The sequence below is a fragment of the Macaca nemestrina genome, chromosome 17, assembly GCF_043159975.1.
Source record: "Macaca nemestrina isolate mMacNem1 chromosome 17, mMacNem.hap1, whole genome shotgun sequence".
Taxonomy (NCBI): domain Eukaryota; kingdom Metazoa; phylum Chordata; class Mammalia; order Primates; family Cercopithecidae; genus Macaca; species Macaca nemestrina.
In genome coordinates, this window is record NC_092141.1 from 50,187,151 (window position 1) to 50,205,512 (window position 18,362).

Consider the following 18,362-nt stretch of genomic DNA (forward strand, 5'->3'; position numbering starts at 1 on the left):
TGAGCTGAGATTGCACCACTGCACTCTAGCCAGGGTGACAGAGCAGGACTTTTGTCTCAAAAAAAAAAACAGAAAAAAAAACAGATGGAACCTTGCAATGATAAAGAAAATGATGCACTTTGGGAGGCCAAGGTGGGAGGGTGGATCCCCTGAAGTCAGGAGTTCGACACCAGCCTGGCCGACACGGTGAAAACCCCGTCTCTACCATGAGCTGGGCGTGGTGGTGGCGCCTGTAATCCCAGATACTCGGGAGACTGAGGCAGGAAAATCGCTTGAACCTGGGAGGCGGAGGTTGTGGTGAGCCACGATAACATCACTGCACTTCAGCCTGGGTGACAGAATGAAACTCCATCTCAAAAGAAGGAAAGGAAAGGAAATGATGCACACTGACAGCAACCGGGGGCGGGTGTGGGGGAAATGCTCAGTGATGCAGCTTGTCAGCACAGACAGTCGTTTCTGATAATTTGGTAACTTGGGTTTTCTATGATGTTCAAATGATTTTACCGTACCTAGTAGTTCCCTTCCGTCTTGCTGTGTGCTGCTGCTTCAGAAAGAGGTGTTCCTTTTGATCTAAGTAATACTATATTTTAGGGAATTTTTTCAAATGTAACACTTATTAATCAAAATGTTCTTTTTCTGTCATTCCCTGCTTTAGTAAACCCCTTCAAATATGTCATTCTTTCAAAACTTCACCTTTTATTTTTTCCTCAATTGTTGCTTCATTTGGTTCTATATAAAGTCATGCCAAGGACTAAATGAATTTAGGGAATTAGGAATTGAAGATTTTTGAAACTATGTAAAATTAATTGTAAAGGCCTTACTGGTAGAGAAGAGGAGAACAGTGCAGTGTATTGACAAGGTCGACTCGTTTGTAAGGTCAGTTCCCTCCCTTCAGATGCAGGTGTCGTAAGTGACTTCCCTTCCCCACATTCTCCTTTTTGACTCTATCTCCTTTACTCACCCATCAGCAATCCTTGGGAGGCTTTCCACCACAGCTCACCTGATTATTTCCTTACTTTCTTCTAGCTTGAAACTCAAAGAGGCTATGCGAAAGGGGAAAGCTTGGTTAGATGCAGAGTTCTAAGAATGAAGTAGTTGGGAGATTTGATGACCCACCGCTTAGTCCTTGGCAGGTCCAGTTCCTCTTCTCTTTTAGGATTCTAACACCACTCCCTCTCCTCGCATTTCAGCTAATGAAGAGAATATGTATAAGGCTAAATACCTCTCTTCTGGGGTAAAATAATGTTACAGCAGCATTTAGCAAATCTTTTTAAATGTTCCAAGCTTAAGAAAACGTCCATCCAAGGATTTTATTTCCCAGTTCTGAAGGAATCTGCACAAATTTAAACACTAAATAACTTACCTTTCCTTTAAATAAAAAGACAAATGACTAGTGGTTTTAAATTGCTGGGTTTTATTAAGATAATTGGCAAAATTTCAACATACTTCTTACCTGAATGAACAGTTTTAATAAAATATGAAGGATCACTCATGACTACAACTGAACTCAAAAGTGAGTTGTAGAGCAGATCTGTGAATTGATAAATTTACTTGGTAAGAAATAATTCACTTCATTCGCTTCACTCCATAGAGAATTCTTTGCAGAGAAATGTTATGAACAAGAGAACAAAGCCTGTCTCTCACCAAAGAGCACCTAGAGTAAGAGTTTACAATGATGTATCTGGATTATCTACTTCATCAAAGTTTATTTCCTTTTCAAAAACAACTGCCATGTCAGTCTGGAGTTCCCTGTCCTATTTCATGTTTTCTAATTAGTACAATAAATAGTCTTCAAAATAGAAGATAAAATGCTGCTACGGGAAGTAACAATTGTTTTTCAACACCATACCATTTGTCTGGAAAATCATTGTGTTATAATACTGGCAGTATCTTACTTTGTTTTGCAAGAGACATTTAAGCTATTTGCAGATCAGAATAGAAGAGTGGGCATTTGTCCTTTAACATCACGTGATTTTCAAAGGTGAAAAAAATTTCTTTTGCTAACGTACGATTCAAAGAAAAATGGTATCAAAGTATGGACAAAACTATAGTATTCCCTTTTATAGCCTTGCTTAGTTAAGAATGTTCACTGAGTGAATAAATTAGGTTTAAAAATTAAAACAATAATTTAGATCATTTTCCCACAAAGCCTTAGCAAGGATTTGATGGGGAAGGAAGTACTTGAACCATAGCAGTTTTATCTGTAAACACTGAACTTGGCCATGCATCATTTTCATCTGCCCACTGGATGTTGCACTTCTCATGGCACAGTGTTCAACAGTGGAGTGTGGTTGTCATGAAAATGCAGTATTGACACTATACCACTATAAATGTGGTCAAAATTAGACTCAGTGTTGACATTGACATTGTTGCCATTGTCCTTGGAAAAGGTGTTACTTTCAAGGAGCCTCCTAAATGCAACAGTAACTTTAATCATAATAATTCAAGGACAATGGATGGCACTTCTAGGTAAAGAAAAGGTATATACATAAGAGTTTCTACCCATCCTCTTTAGAACAGACCTAAATGGGATTAGTAGCCCCAGTGTGTGTTGCTGTAATGTTGCCTAACCTCATATCCCTCAGAAGTACACATCTAGAAATTGAACAAAGGAAACCTTTAAATTGGGGACCGAGTCCCTTTGAAACTCACAGTGAATGTACAAGGAGTTTGTAATGACTTCAGTTGGTGACCTGAAGTCTGTTTCCCTAACCAGTACTACACTCTTGTTTGGATTTATTTTACTATTTCCTATTCTAACAAAACTTGTTTAGCAGGCAAACAGATTGATGCAGATCATGTTAAATTGAAAAAGTGATACTGCCACTCTTTAAGGATTGAGTGTAGAACTTTCACCACCACTAAATTACACAATGAATAAAAATACAAAACACATAATTCACAGACTATACCTCAGCATTAACAGTTTATATATATTATATAGATACTTTTATATCTGTCTAATATTTTTACAATCACCAGATACACCATCATTAAATACAAGTTACAGAAATATGTAGATACCATTAGTTAGAGGGTTACTTATTGCTTACGTCAGCAAGCAGCAAATAAGGGCACAGGATTTGAACTGAAGGGAACTACTTCCTATCACCAGTGGCGTTAAGATACAACACTGCATTTCACAAAGCACTGCTTTTTATCTAGTTTGTAGAACCAAGAGCAGCATATATCAGACCAATAACCACTATTTTAGTATGTATTATAGAATTTTAAAGGATTTACCTTACAAATGGTACCTAACTACTCTATAAATATGCATGTTGTGAACAAATGAATAGTTGCTATTTTTTACAATATTGGTTTATAACGACCACACTAGAACTACTTTGCTTTATTTTCTAGAGAGCTAATGGCATGAGAAATGAGTTAACACTGCTGTGTAGTCGGACCTACAAAATCCACACCCTTAAAAATGGGTCTGTGTTTGTCCCAGTTTTACCCAGCCATATTTTTCCCCACTGAGAAAGCCTAGCATGTGAAACTTTTCCCCTTTACCTTCTTTATTCTGATCAAAAGCATTACCAATAGACAACAATAGAAATTTTAAAAAGCTTTTTTTTTTTTACTTCACTAAGCACTTTGGACTATAATGTGTACCAATAGTCTGCTGCCTCTGTTTTCTTGTTTTCTTAGATAATTTGATTTGAAACTGACACTGCACCTGATGGGTTAACAAGATTTAGGCTTCAGAAAGTGACAGCTATGAGTGAGGACCATGTGTGGGGCAAAGCCTCAGAATGATGAAGGTTCCAGTGCTATAGTTGGGGCCATGTTGACTCCTTTTCAACCATTTGTCACAGACTTGAGAAGAAGAAATGACTTCAAAATCAAGAGAAAACAAATACTGAAAGTCTCTACTTACATCCAAATTTTTAAAAATAAAATCTGTAGATTAACAATGTGATCATTGCTAAAGTGAAACTGTTTTTGTCTATTTGATATAGCTCTACTGGTACCCAAAATATGCCAGTCATCTATGTCTTTAAAATTCAGGGATTTTAGTTCTGTTATGGGCCTGGGGAGCGTGTCCTATCCTATAAACACATGATTAGGTGGGGGACACTTCTTAGCGAGAGCACTCACCCTTGTGAGTGAGCACTCCAGAGGTGCCACCCGTGGGCATTGGCCGGGCTGGTCTGCAGTTGACTAGGGCAGGGTAACACCAAGACATTTGTGACTCTCAGAGGATCAGAGGCTGCTTCACTGAATGAATGAATCTTGATAGTTTATTTGTTGTCTTTAGTTGACAACATGCTTCTAGCTTGAAACTGCAGAAGTAGCAAAAAGACAGTTTCAAAATATCAAATACAATATTGAAATGAGAAGCACGTGTCCTCTTTCTGCGGTCTGAAGCTACATGTAAGCAGGACACTGATGTGTCTTCCAGTTACAACTAAACAGACCTGGCTGTCAGTCATCTGCATTCTCAGTGGCTTCTGGGCTCACTTTAGGCAATACTTTCAGCCTCCTCCATGCCGATTACTTCACTCCCTTGGGGGAAATACTTTTAGAGAAGATAAAAGTAGCATTTCTCATTCTCTAAAATCACTTTTTATTTTATAGTGCTACATGCCTTTGCTGTCTGAACTAAAAAAAGTCAAAATACAGAAATGCTTTTGATTTTCTTTGTAAATGGCATTTTGACTCTATAGTGTATTTGTACCTGACATCATCTCCGTTAAATCAGTTTTATTCCTGAGATGAGGGTACAGTGGAAAACATATTAGCATCATAGATTAAAACCAGTTGACAGCGGTCTCCTAAAATGCTAAATAATAAAAATTCCACCAAAAGCACCATAACAGGTTATGAAACTCCCAAGTAACTACAGCCCTAGGAAATATTTTTTAATTAAAAAAAAGTTCATAGTCTTTTATGTTACAGGAAAAAAATCCATAAATCTTTCTGACTATAAACCACCTCACAAGTCTGAGAATATGACACTTTTACACTGATTTACCACTTTCATTATTGTCAGTTAAAATCCATATGGCTTTTAGTCTTTTACCTACCCAAAAAGGTTAGGGGGCAGGGGGTTCCTTCATAGTGCCCAGGATTTTGAGGGACATTTCCCAACCAAATTTAATTTAGCATTAAATTTTCCATAGACATATTAGGCACATCAGACCAGATTTCAACCACATTGAGATTTCAACACTGTATATCCTGACTGAAATAACTAACTCGAAAGCCTCCACTAGTGACATGAAGGGATGGTGGGAAGGGGGTTGTATATAGGTGTCGAGACACATCACAGGGACCAGTTGTGTAATTTTGCAAGTGAAACTGCCAATACTTTTTTTTAGATTGAAAACACTGTACTTTGAGTTTCCTAGAGATCTATTTACATTGAAGAATTGAGCCATCCATGGATTCATAATGAAGCACATATGTTTTAGAAATGTCTACCTTGTTTCTACTCTGATAGTGGTGTTTTTATTGGGGGAGAGCTAGCTAACCTACTTGAAAGAAAAATTACTCTATTTTATAGCTCCAAGGAAGATCTGGGCATGGAATATCATGAGTCTTTCTGAGCTTCCTCATGTTTTCACTGTACCCTTTCCAACTATTTTGCCTCCATGGCAGAGAACTTCTTATCCTATTTCTCTTCCCACTTCCAGTAAGTGAGGACAGGCTAGTGCCTATTTTGTGGGAAGGCTCTTGAGCAGAGAGAAATGAATAAAACTTTGGATTAAACCTGAATCTGTGCCACTTCTTTGAGTAGTGGTGGCGTAAATGAGACAATCTAGAAACTCTGTTTCCCGGGAATTTGAACTGTTCATTTTCCAACCCTGAACAGACAAGAGACAAGCTCTCCATTCTGTATATCTGCTCCCCTGTTGAACCCAAACTGAAAGCAGCGGGAAACTCTCCAGCACCACTCCATTCAGGCAATGATGACTGAACTGATTTTTTCTCCATCATTAACTCATTAATAAGATTGGCTTTCTTTGGTGCACCAGGACCAAACATTTCAACTGGTGGCAAAAACTGGGCACTGTGAGGTTTGCTTGCTTCTATTTGTGTGAGATCTAGGTAGCCTGGGTCTTCCAGCACGTTGATTTGGGACCCTGGGCTCAGACTAGTTCTATCAGTGAATGAATCCACACGCCCATCATAGCCTAGATCGGCTGGTGCTGAGCACTGGTGCTGAGGCCAAGGGCGTTTGCACTCTCCATGATTCTCCTTATCATCCCCACCATCTTCTTGCCCTCCTTGAAAAGAGTTCTCTGTCCAATCTGATTCCTCACTAACATTTACAGCTTTGTTCATGTCCCTCAGGAATACCACAATAACCGTGATGTTATCACTTGACCCAGCATCACGAGCTGATGCCACTAACTTGTGGGCAACCATGCTGCTGTCTCCGTTATTCTCTTTCAGGTGGTCGGACACAACTTTCACTGCCTCATCAGGGTTCACGGTGTCATAGAAGCCATCACAGGCCAGAATGAGGTAGTCTTCGGTCCCATCCAGAACAGTGGAGGCAGAATCTGCATCCCCACAGATATATGGCTTATGTTCAGCATCTCCTGCGGGAAGCAGAGTGTAGGAGCATCATTAGCCTTTGCTTTACCTTGCATGCTAAGAATGTTTATGACCAATGCCATGACTCTGATCACAACTTACTGGATTGTGAACTGAATTGACTGGAAAGAATTTATAAAATAGTTTTTGACAAAATACTTAAATTCTGTGGTAATCAGATCTGCTTACTCCTTACTCCCAGTTAAATAATTGCTAAGTTACTGGGCATAAGTCCTTACCTAGCTTAGACTCTGAATCTGCACCTCTGGCTATGATTTAGGCTTAGCTGAGTGTAACAACAATGTCAGATCTAAGTTTGTTGCTGTACTGAAAAATTCAGTACACTATGTAGGAAAACATGGTTGATTTAGTGGATATGTTCTTTTGCAGGTGGTTTTGATTTAGTTGAAATTTGAAAACAAGTCCACATTGAAAGAAACAAACCAAAGCTCTGATCATTCTCTTCATTAAATCATTTTTGTTCTGTTCTTGTTTAGAAATCAATAAATAGCTTCATGCTGTGAGCACAAAGGAAGATTTGAGTTACACGAGATTATATAAATCAAGTCTTAACTCCCTTAAGCCAGGAAGAGTTTTGTGGCTGACCAAGGCCTCACACATGGGAGCTGAATGCAGTTTCCCTGATTCCCAACCCACTTGGCTTTCTATTTTTTAATGGTGCTTTTTACCCGTAACTTCTAAAGAACAGACAAAATGTATGACCATTTTTTCTCTTATATTTAGAGATTGCCATATTCTTCATCTGGCTCTGATCATCACCCCACTTCTGTCTTTATTGTTATTGTGCATTTCCCCGCTTATTAACAACTGTGAGAATTCAAGGTCTTTCTGGGCCTTTCTGTCTTCCTTTTCTTGCTTAGCTCGTCCTGTCACAGAATGACATCTGAGCTGGTCCTGAAGGGTAAGTTAGTTGTCACCAGGCAGAGAAGTTGTCTCAATTGAGGGAACAGGATAAGCAAAGGCAGAGGTAACTGTTAGGGAGTAATGTGCAGTTGGAGAGTAGGGTGCTTGGGGTAGGAGCGAGACTGCAGACCTTGGGCCCACACTAAACTAAGTTTCTATCACCAGACTACTGAGATAATTGATCATTTAGGATTTTCACATCCACAGCACTTCCAAATCTATTCCTTCTTTACATTGATTACTTTCCTTTAGGTACTTTGTGAGAGCATAGCCAAAGAGTCCTTAAGCCTATGAGGTAACTAAATAGCTTATGACTACAACAAGGGACTCTCATTCACTTTTTTTTTTTTTTTTGAGGCAGGGTCTTACTCTGTCACCCAGGCCGGAGTGCAGCGGCGCAATCAGGGCTCACTGCAGCCTCAATCTTCCAGGCTCAGGTGATCCACCTACTTCAGCCTCCCAAGTAGCTGGGACTACAGGCGCACACCACCACGCCCAGCTAATTTTTCTTTTTTTTTGTAGAGATAGGATCACGCTATCTTGCCCAGGCTGGTCTTGAACTCCTGGCCTCAAATGATCCATCTGCCCACCTTGGCCTCCCAAAGTGCTGGAATTACGGGCATGAGCCACCACACCCGGCTCTCATTCACTTCTTTTTTTTTTTTTTTTTCGAGACAGTCTTGCTCTGTTGCCCAGGCTGGAGTGCAGTGGCACAATCTTGGCTCACTGCAGCCTCTGCCTCCCAGGTTCCAGCAGTTCTCCTGTCTCAGCCTCCTGGGTAGCTGGGATTACAGGTGTATACCACCACACCTGGCTAATTTTTGTTTTTTTAGTAGAGACGGGGTTTCGCCATATTGGCCAGGCTGGTCTCGAACTCCTGATCTCAGTTGATCTGCCTGCGTTGGCCTCCCAAAGTGCTGGGATTACAGGCGTGAGTCACCGCATCTGGCCTCTCATTCACTTCTTTACAAAAAATAAAAACAAAACAACACAGGGTACTGAGCAATAATTCCTACAGTAGGGTATCATAAATCATCATTACATAGTATTATAAAAACAAGAACTAAACTCCAGATATTTGCAAAGGGCTTTACTGTACAGCAGTGGCATACTGCTTAGTGGTTAACGACACCAGCACTAGAGTCAGACTGCCTGGGTCCAGATCCTAGCTCTTCTATTTGTCACCTACACAACTCTCATCAATTACTATCCTTTCCATTGCACTAAAACCAAACTTTTTGACTCAGGGAAGATTAAAATGAAGATAAACTCACTTGAGTGATCTGACTATATATTCATTATTTCTAGTATCTGGTATGGGTTCTCTGACCCAAGAAAGTTGGCCAGGCACAGTGGCTCACGCCTGTAATCCCAGCACTTTGGGAGGCCAAGGCGGGAGGATACTTGAGGTCGGGAGTCCGAAGCCAGTCTGGCCATCATAGTGAAACCTTGTCTCTACTAAAAATACAAAAATTAGTCAGGCCTGGTGGCGTGCATGTGAAGTCCCAACTACTCAAGAGGCTGAGGCAAGAGAATCGTTTGAGCCCAGGAGGCAGAGGTTGCAGTGAGCCCAGATTGCACCATTGCACTCCAGCCTGGACGACAGAGGGAGACTGTCTCAAAAAAAAAAAAAGTTTCTTTCCAACATTTTACATTTCTGTTTAATCCTCAAATAGGCTAGAAAGCTCATTAGGAACTCTATGGATAACTCTGCTAGAACCAGTGTGGGCACATGCCCTATCCAGCAGGTTGCGTGATTAGATACACAGAGCAACAAATAATTACTTAATATAATTACCTGGGTTAATATATCTATGAGGTAAGAAATTAGTCTTCGATGTTATAAACGTTCATTTCACTCCTTCCATTCACAAACATATAACCCTCTCATCTTACTCATATCTAGGCTCTTCTCCATTCATTCATTCATTATTTTTATTTTTTTATTTTGAGACGGAGTCTCGCTCTGTCACCCAGGCTGGAATGCAGTGGTGCGATCTCAGCTCACTGCAACCTCCACCTCCTGGATTCCAGCGACTCTCCTGCCTCAGCCTCCCAAGTAGCTGGGATTACAGGCATGCACCACCATGCCCAGCTAATTTTTGTATTTTTAGTAGACACGGGGTTTCACCATGTTGGTCAGGCTGGTCTTGAACTCCTGACCTTGTGATCTGTCCACCTCGGCCTCCCAAAGTGCTGGGATTAGAGGCATGAGCCACCGTGCCCAGCCCTCATTGATTATTTCTTACAGGAGTCAAGGCCATCTTTCCAAGGCCGGGCACGGTGGCTCAAGCCTGTAATCCCAGCACTTTGGGAGGCCGAGATGGGCGGATCACGAGGTCAGGAGATCGAGACCATCCTGGCTAACACGGTGAAACTCCGTCTCTACTAAAAAAAAAAAAAAAAAAAAACTAGCCGGGCGAGGTGGCGGGCGCCTGTAGTCCCAGCTACTCTGGAGGCTGAGGCAGGAGAATGGCGTAAACCCGGGAGGCGGAGCTTGCAGTGAGCCGAGATTGCACTACTGCACTCCAGCCTGGGTGACAGAGCAAGACTCCGTCTCAAAAAAAAAAAAAAAAAAAAAAGAAGACCATCTTTCCCAAGTATGCTTTTGATTTAGTCAACTTCACTTCTATGCTATGGTGCCTCCATAGCCTGTTAGAGCTCATCAAAACTCAATCTATTTAAGCAGAAAATGCAAAAATTTAAAAGAGATATTTAAAAATAAATAAAATCCAACATGGATTCAGTGTCCTTCATCAATTTACTAAAGTTCCCATCCCCTACTCTACCTGACTATATGATTATCATCATTATTATTTTCTGAATTCCACCTCTAAAAATAAATGTGATCTGAGTCACACTGTTCCCAAAAATCTTGTTTTAGTGCTTCAATTAAAAGACTACTGCAACTGTTAGTTTGGAACAGAACATACAAAGATTTGCACAGAGAAAATGTTGCCAAAGTTCTGGCTTTTCACCTGCTCTACTGTTGGGTGTCACATTCATGACATTTCGCCCCCAAATTTGGTAGGAGGGCATGAATATCCATTTCATGGTAGAAATGGCAACATCCTTTTGTCTTCAGCCTCCTCTCTCCATATGTTAGGAAACATATCATGCTTCTGTCAACTTTGGATCATAAGTCTGAAGGGCTCATGGGGAGAAACTGTTGAAAATCTTTTCATTTTTTAAGTATCATTTCTTTCCTGAGTAGAGCTGAACTCTGCCCAGGAGTCCTTTTTCTTGTCCTTTTGCAGCCCCCTATTTTATTCCATGTGGTTTCCAATTCTTTCTCAAATTCTTCAACTTCCTCATCCACTTAAGCTACTGTTTTTTGGTAAATGGCCTAATTTCCTACTTCAAAGACAAGTTGATCAGGCTTGAATTTTCTCAATTCCCCTCCCACTCCTGCCACACACACTCTCTTTGTTTAATCTGTAGCGATTCCCCCATATCAGCTACCATTTTCTCGGGGTAAGCAGTGTCCTTTTCGCGTCCTAACAGTGAGCCTGTGCAGCTGGTCCTGTCTCCCTAGGACTCTAGCTTCTCTACTCTCTCGTCTTCAATTTCTCCTCTACTTGCTGTCTTCCTTTTCCTACAAACATGCTTAAATCTAAAATCTCCTCATCCTAAAAATAGAAACAATAAAAGGGAACCCTTTCCTGAATCAGCTTTTGCCTTAAACCACCACACTATTTCCTTTCTCCCCTTCACCATCAAACTGCCCAAGAAATTAAATCTACACTTGCTCCTTTATGTTACTGCCTATTCCCGCGTGCCAGATTGTTTGTTGATTAGTAGGTTTTCCCACCTACCAATCCGTCTCATCAGTTAAATTGATACCCTCCTCCATATCCCTTTTTAGCTCTCCTCATCTCTGTAACAAACTCTATGAATGTCTCCCAGCCGCCTGTTTCTACTCTAGCCCAGCTTCCACACAAATATCTTTATAAATACAAATCTGACCCTGTGGCCCCTCTGCATATTCACCTGGTAAAGTCCAGACTACTTAGCCTTGCACATAAGGCCCTTCGCAGTCTGGCAACACTGCTAATCTCTTACCACTCCCATCTCTGCTCTAACCTGTACTTGTTGTTTTTCCTAAAACATGCCATGCCCTTTCAAACCGCTGTATATTTATGCTCTCTACCTGTGTAGGGATTTCCTTCCCAGCACATTATCCTCCACATTCAACTCAAAAGTCACTCCATGTATGAAGTCTCCCTTATCCATTCTTAGATTATTTTTTATTATTAAAATAGAGATGAGGTCTCACTATGTTGCCCAGGTTGGTCTCAAAATCCCGGGCTCAAGCATTCCTCCCACCTTGGCCTCCCACAGTGCTGGCTGCCACACCCAGCCTTCTGTCTGAGATTGTCACTTATTAAGGGACATTCTTCCCATCTTTAGTTTTACCTTTTAGAAGAAGAGGCTGGTATCCTCTAGTAAGTTAGTTCTGTAACAAGCATTAAAGATGATCCTCAGTCCTCTGACAAAGACAGGTCAGATCAGGCGAGACAGGTGTTTGGTTTGAGCTGCCAACCTAATTCACTGGCCACTCAAGCACCCATATAATGATTATTAATGTAAATTGGTTCCACAAATAGTATAGTCCTCTGGTTCAGTGATTTTCAGTCAAGGATAGCATTTGATGGGTGTTGGGTCCTGTTAAACCTACAATGTGCATGATAAAGACTTTTCCCCACCAAGAATAATAATAATAATTCCATAGAAGGGTATATTTTAGAAATGAGAAATTTCCCCTTTTTGGCCTTATTCTAGAGTTCCTAATAAATAACTCCCTCCAGTCTAAGGTCAAGCCAACTCTCAATTTTTCAGGAGGTATTTGTAGACTCTTTTAGCTCTCTATTTCTCTTTCAGCTTTCTGCTCATATTTGGGCCACTTCACAGCTTGCCAGCACCTTCCCAAAGAGTGGGAGGAACTCAAATCAGTGGTGAAAGCTAAATCCTTTCAGATTTTCTTCAGGTTCTGGAATTTTTTGGTGATGATTAAATTTTGAGACTAGATGTGGATTTCAACCAAGTCTAATTACTTCATTTGTTTAGGGAAGCAGAGATTAAAAGCTGCAGTATACGTGTAATGTACATATCACCCATATAGATATACATATTGATTTATTCTTTTTCTAAAAAATAGGAAGTGAAGCTAAGCCATGAAGCCTAAAATAATAAACCCAGGGCCCAAAGTGAGACAAAGATAGAAATAGCTTAATTCTTTGAACTAACACCCTTGCATTTTGTCCAGCCAACTTAGCTGTTTAATCTCTATGTTTTAGACTGAGTTTCATTGACTTTCCCCTTCTTTTGAAAAATTTAAGTCCCAGGGATATACGGTTCTTTGAAACCCCAGGGTTATCTGACAAATGACTGTATTCCACATACAGAAAGTAGTTTTCATATAAAAAGCACAATGTTTTTCCTATCAACTTATTCTGTTATTTATGTCATTTTAAAATTCATTGAAATAATTTAGAGGCATAAACAAAATAAATGTGGATAAAATATGGAGAAAGGCTTCCATTCTCTGGAAAATACTGATTTGACCCAAAATGCAGTGAAATAAGAAACACTGTCATTTTTTGTTTTTAAGACAGAATCTTTCTCCCTTGGCCCAGGCTGGAGTGCAGTGGCACAATCTTGGTTCACTGCAGCCTCAAACTCCTGGACTCAAGCAATCCTTCCACCTCAGCCTCCTGTGTACTAGGATTACAGGCACAAGCCACTATGCCCAGCTTTTTTTTTTTGAGATGGAGTCTCGCTGTGTCGCCCAGGCTGGGGTGCAGTGGCGCGATCTCGACTCACTGCACGCTCTGCCTCCCGGGTTCACACCATTCTCCTGCCTCAGCCTCCTGAGCAGCTGGGACTACAGGCGTCCGCCACCACACCCAGCTAATGTTTTGTATTTTTAGTAGAGACGGGGTTTCACCATGTTAGCCAGGATGGTCTCCATCTCCTGACCTCATGATCTGCCCGCCTTGGCCTCCCAAAGTGCTGGGATTACAGGCGTGACCCACTGTGCCCTGCCTTTGTTGTTGTTGTTGTTGTTTTTTAAGAGATGAAGTCTTACTATGTTGCCCAGGCTGGTCTTGAACTCCTGGGCTCAAGGGGTCTGCCCGCTTCAACCTCCCACAATGCTGGGATTACAGGTGTGAGCCACTGTGCCTGCCCCAACTGTAGTTTGAAGCAGATTTGTGTACTAATGTTTAAAGGCTTCCATAAAATTTAAAATGTATAGAAACTAGGAAATTCTGCATTTCTTGATATGGTTCTCTTTCTTTTTTGTTTGTTTTGTTTTTTTTTTTTTTGAGACGGAGTCTCGCACGGTCACCAAGGCTGGAGTGCAATGGTGCGATCTCCACTAGCTGCAACCTCCGCCTCCCAGGTTCAAGCAATTCTCCTGCCTCAGCCTCCCAAGTAGCTGGGATTACAGGTGCCCGCCACCATGCCCGGCTCATTTTTTCTATTTTTAATAGAGACGGGGTTTCACTATGTTGGCCAGACTGGTCTTAAACTCCTGACCTCGTGATCCACCCGCCTCGGCCTCCCAAAGTGCTGGGATTACAGGCGTGAGTCACTGCGCCCTGGCAGTTCTCTTTCAATAATGGAATTTAAGTATATAAATGTACAGGTTTAACTAAATCAAACAATTAAAAGAGACATCCAATTATTATTTTAAAGAATAGTGAGCATTCTGGTAATATAAATTATCATCTCAGGTTCCCTGTATCAGAGTTAATACAGGACAATGAGCTAGAAGAGGACAGTTTGGGGAAACAAAAATTTGTTTTTCCTACCAATAGCTCTGGAGACTGACAGACTTCCATTCACCCTCCAGGCACCAAACCAGACTACGCAACCTCCAAGGGCCTCAATTCGCTGCTTTTCATCCTAAACAGCAATGCAATAAAAAGAAGCAAATAACTGGATTCAGGATTTATTCCTTTACTTTAACAGTAAACAACAGATATAATACTCATCAGCTCATGAAAAGGTTCTCCTTGTTTCTCCATTGGAGGGTGAGCACAGTTGCTGATGTAATAGCAATAACTGTAATAATTAAGGGAATCCTGGCCGGGTGCGGTGGCTTACGCCTGTAATCCCAACACTTCGGGAGGCCGAAGCGGATGGATCACCTGAGGTCAGGAGTCCAAGACCAGCCTGGCCAACATGGTGAAACCCCGTCTCTACTAAAAATATAAAAATTAGTCAGGCATGGTGGCGCAAGCCTGTAGTCCCAGCTACTCAGGCGGCTGAGGCAGGAGAATCGCCTGAACCCAGGAGGCAGAGGTTGCAGTGAGCCAAGATCACGCCATTGCACTCCAGCCTGAGCAACAGAGCGAGACTCCGTCTCAAAAAAAATAAATAAATAGTAAGTGAATCCTAATTAATAACTAGAAAATCTAAAGTAATAACTAGAGCATGGGCTCTATTAAAACAGACCATACTTACCTCTCTGTCTGGTTTGTGTGGCTTCATTAGTTCAACAGCTTGACCCTTTCTCACAAGCATAACCTGGGAATCACCCACCCAGGCCACATGTAGCATGTTGCCTCTGATGAAAGTCACCACTCCTGTGGTCCCACATCTTAAGCTCTGAAAATAGTTTAAATAAAACTAGACTCAGTGAAAAGAAATAGATACAACATTCTTATTGAGAAGCAATTTATAATTAATATAAGCTTTTCAGCTGGGAGCTATACTATTAATGGAATTTCACACATATACAATAATTCATTGTCTCAATGCATTTTTATATGCATGTATGTATTTATATATATATACACACATAAGTCCACCTGATCTGTGATATGCAGTGCAGGGATGATTATTAATTCTACTTTAAATACAGATATGAAAACTATGGCAGGTTATGTGACTTGCCCAAGGGCAGGTAACTATTAGTACATAAAACAGAATTGAAATTATTTTTCCTCCCAGTCAAGCACCAAATCCTCTATACCAATCCTCAGAGTAAAAATTCTGCTCTCCATTTCATTACTGACATTGTATTTGTTCAGTGGGAGAGTCCTAGCTGTACGAAATGATATATAAAGCATGATTGGTACACAACAGATGCTCTAATCTCTGGAAATTAAGCTAAGGAGCCAAGAGACAGCTTACGTTCCCTGGAGTACTAAGATGCTTATACCTTTAAAAAATATCCTCCCGACAGTATTTTTAGAGGCCTTTGCTTTTGGAACATTGCATAAAAAACTAACAGCCTGGAATTTCACCGCAGTAGCTACCACTGTACTTAAAGCTCTTGATCCTACTATACGAAAATGACATCCCCATTTGACATGAGTCACCACCAAATGAGCATGACTTTCTGTTACTAAGGACCTGGCCTAAATTAGAACCAATGCGTCAGGGGTGGTAAAAGGCCTCTTATATCCAATGAGAAAAACAACTTCTCATTTCCCCTATATAGGGAAAGTTTGTTATAAATCCTCACCCACCAATAAAATATCTTCCCACACAGAATGTTCAAAAACTCAGCCCCCTAGAACACATGATAAACACACTTCAGTGCATATGCCCTGGAGAGAACAGGAGGCAGGGCTGCTTCACAACAGGAATAGCTGCTTTCTTCCCAGTGGTTAGCGGCACACGGAAGCATAAGAAGGAGAAAAGGGGCTGCTGAGACAAACCTAAATTATTCAGAACTATTGACAGAACTGAGAGACGCCAGGGTCATTGACAAAACAAATGAGGTAAACATGGTCAGAAAAAAAAAAAAAAAAAAAAAAAAAAAAAACAATTTTGAGAAGACAGAGGAAAAAGAATAGAATAGAGGATAAAGAAGACAGAGTGATTCTCTTTGTTTCATATTGGTGATTACAGGTCACCTCTCAGGGGCCCGCCGTTGTCCTCAAATCAGATGATAAAAGCCTGCAGCTTCAAGAGAGGCAGAGCCAAGCAGAACACAGGTCCTCAAGAGACTGGGAGCTCTGAGGTCAAGAGCAGCTTGATTCTCCAGCACCACCTCTTTGTGTGGACTCTACTGGTTACTGTTGGATTTGCATATTAATCCAAATTTAGGGGAGGGGAGAGATTAAGAATAATTCTCTTTCTTAATACCAAATAGGTCTGAATTATTGTTTCATTAATTCCAAGCCCCATTATTGCTTGTAGCATAACTACGCTATCAAAAAAATGGATTAAATGATTACCCTGATCTCTTCAAGCCTATTTTAAAAAAGAGTTAATGTGCCGGGCGCGGTGGCTCACGCCTGTAATCCCAACACTTTGGGAGGCCGAGGCGGGCGGATCACGAGGTCAGGAGATCGAGACCATCCTGGCTAACATGGTGAAACCCCGTCTCTACTAAAAATACAAAAAATTAGCCAGGCGAGGTGACGGGTGCCTATAGTCCCAGCTACTCGGAGGCTGAGGCAGGAGAATGGCGTGAACCCGGGAGGCGGAGCTTGCAGTGAGCCGAGATTGCGCCACTGCACTCCAGCCTGGGCTACAAAGCGAGACTCCATCTCAAAAAAAAAAAAAAAAAAATTAACTTTTTTTTTTTTTTTTTGACTTAAACATTAACTCTTTTTTAAGTCACAGTGCAGGAGTCTTATTTTTTGTCTATCTACTTCTGTAATTACTTTTAAAAATTAAAAATTATTTTCTTTCTATTCACCCCCAGTTAAAAATTCAATATAGAACACTGTAGTTAATTATGTACCAATACCCAGAACAATAATTAGATTTTTTTTTTATTTTTTTTTTTTACTTTTAGACCTTAATATAGAGTCCTTGCCATTTATTCAAAGTAAAAAAAACTTAGGTCTGATTAACCTTCACAATGTAGGACATGAGCTCTGACTTTTCTCCCTTATTAAGAGAAAAATCAGCTCAAGGATCATTTAAGGATTCACCCTTTCCAAGTGAATTTTCCCTCAAGAGATACACAGCAAAACACTGCCTACCCATTTAGAACCAAATGTATGGAAGTAATCCCAGTTTCTGTTTCTTTTTTAGACCATTGTTTTATTCACCATATCCAGATCTTGTCAGCAAGAGTCTGCTTAGAGAGATGGTCCTGGTGTGAACCTGACAGGCAATGGTGAATAAAAGAAAGATGAAACTCACCTGCCAAATCCAGCAATTATTACAGAAATGAATCCAGAAAATTACAGCTTGAGAGTTTCTATACAGTACATCATTGTACCCCCTGAAACTATTCCTGAGGAGGGATTTAGAACTACAACAGAATCCAGTACTATGAGTCAAGAATACAGTTTGGATAATGTCTGCCCAGAAAGAGAAAATCTAAATAGCCCTTTAACCACACAGACCAAATTGAGCTCAGCTAGTGCATTTCTAGCTGGAATTTGTGAGAAAGGGGCATACCTCCCTGGCTGCTTTCTGCACAAACCGCTCATCAGTGACCCGGAAGGCCCTGCACAGGGCCTCAGCAGGATCATGGGGGAACATCTCCTGGTGGACTAAGTTAACGTGGAGGTGAATGGAGGCATAAATAGCAGCATCTACTCCCCCATGGCCATCAAACACTGCAAAGTAAGCTTGTTCTTCCTGGTCCTGTCAACGGAAACACAGAACAGTTAAGGGAGTTGGGTACAGCATGATTCAAATGAACCAATCTCCTGGCATCATTGTTGCCCATCCTTTCTCCTCCACTGCATTTGTCATTTGGAATAATGAGACTAAATGTTTTCCTTCTCTAACATGCCTGATCAACTGCTGAAATACCTACAATATTAGGGCATCTGTGTTTACACACCAGAACACTGGAACACGTCATGCCCAATTAGTTCAAGCTGAAGTGCCCTCTCTCTGTGAAAGTTGTTGTCTTGTACCATGGAAACCACCCACGTACATTTGCTTCAAAATTGCTGTTACAAGTT

General features: G+C 40.9%; 2 protein-coding genes across 7 annotated transcripts in view; one reads left to right on the forward strand and one right to left on the reverse strand.

The window, feature by feature from the left end:
* Positions 1-17,585, forward strand: part of LOC105476833 (tripartite motif containing 37) — a 135,852-nt gene extending 118,267 nt beyond the window's left edge. For 4 of the 5 annotated variants that reach the window (XM_011733091.3, XM_071082852.1, XM_011733087.3 and 1 more), the window contains one exon: positions 3,655-3,925. In XM_011733091.3, the coding sequence (XP_011731393.2) occupies positions 3,655-3,658 (4 nt within the window). In that variant the 3' untranslated portion in view covers positions 3,659-3,925. Of the gene's footprint in view, positions 1-3,654; positions 3,926-17,475 lie in introns of those variants that run through there. The other variant, XM_011733084.3, reaches the window with a different exon arrangement.
* LOC105476835 (protein phosphatase, Mg2+/Mn2+ dependent 1E) overlaps positions 1,395-18,362 on the reverse strand; it is a 223,638-nt gene continuing 206,670 nt past the window's right edge. For both annotated transcript variants that reach the window (XM_011733092.3, XM_071082853.1), the window contains exons 4-7: positions 17,848-18,036; positions 14,944-15,087; positions 14,289-14,382; positions 1,395-6,554 (exon numbers count right to left, since the gene is read on the reverse strand). In XM_011733092.3, the coding sequence (XP_011731394.2) occupies positions 5,497-6,554; positions 14,289-14,382; positions 14,944-15,087; positions 17,848-18,036 (1,485 nt within the window). In that variant the 3' untranslated portion in view covers positions 1,395-5,496. The remainder of the gene's footprint in view (positions 6,555-14,288; positions 14,383-14,943; positions 15,088-17,847; positions 18,037-18,362) is intronic.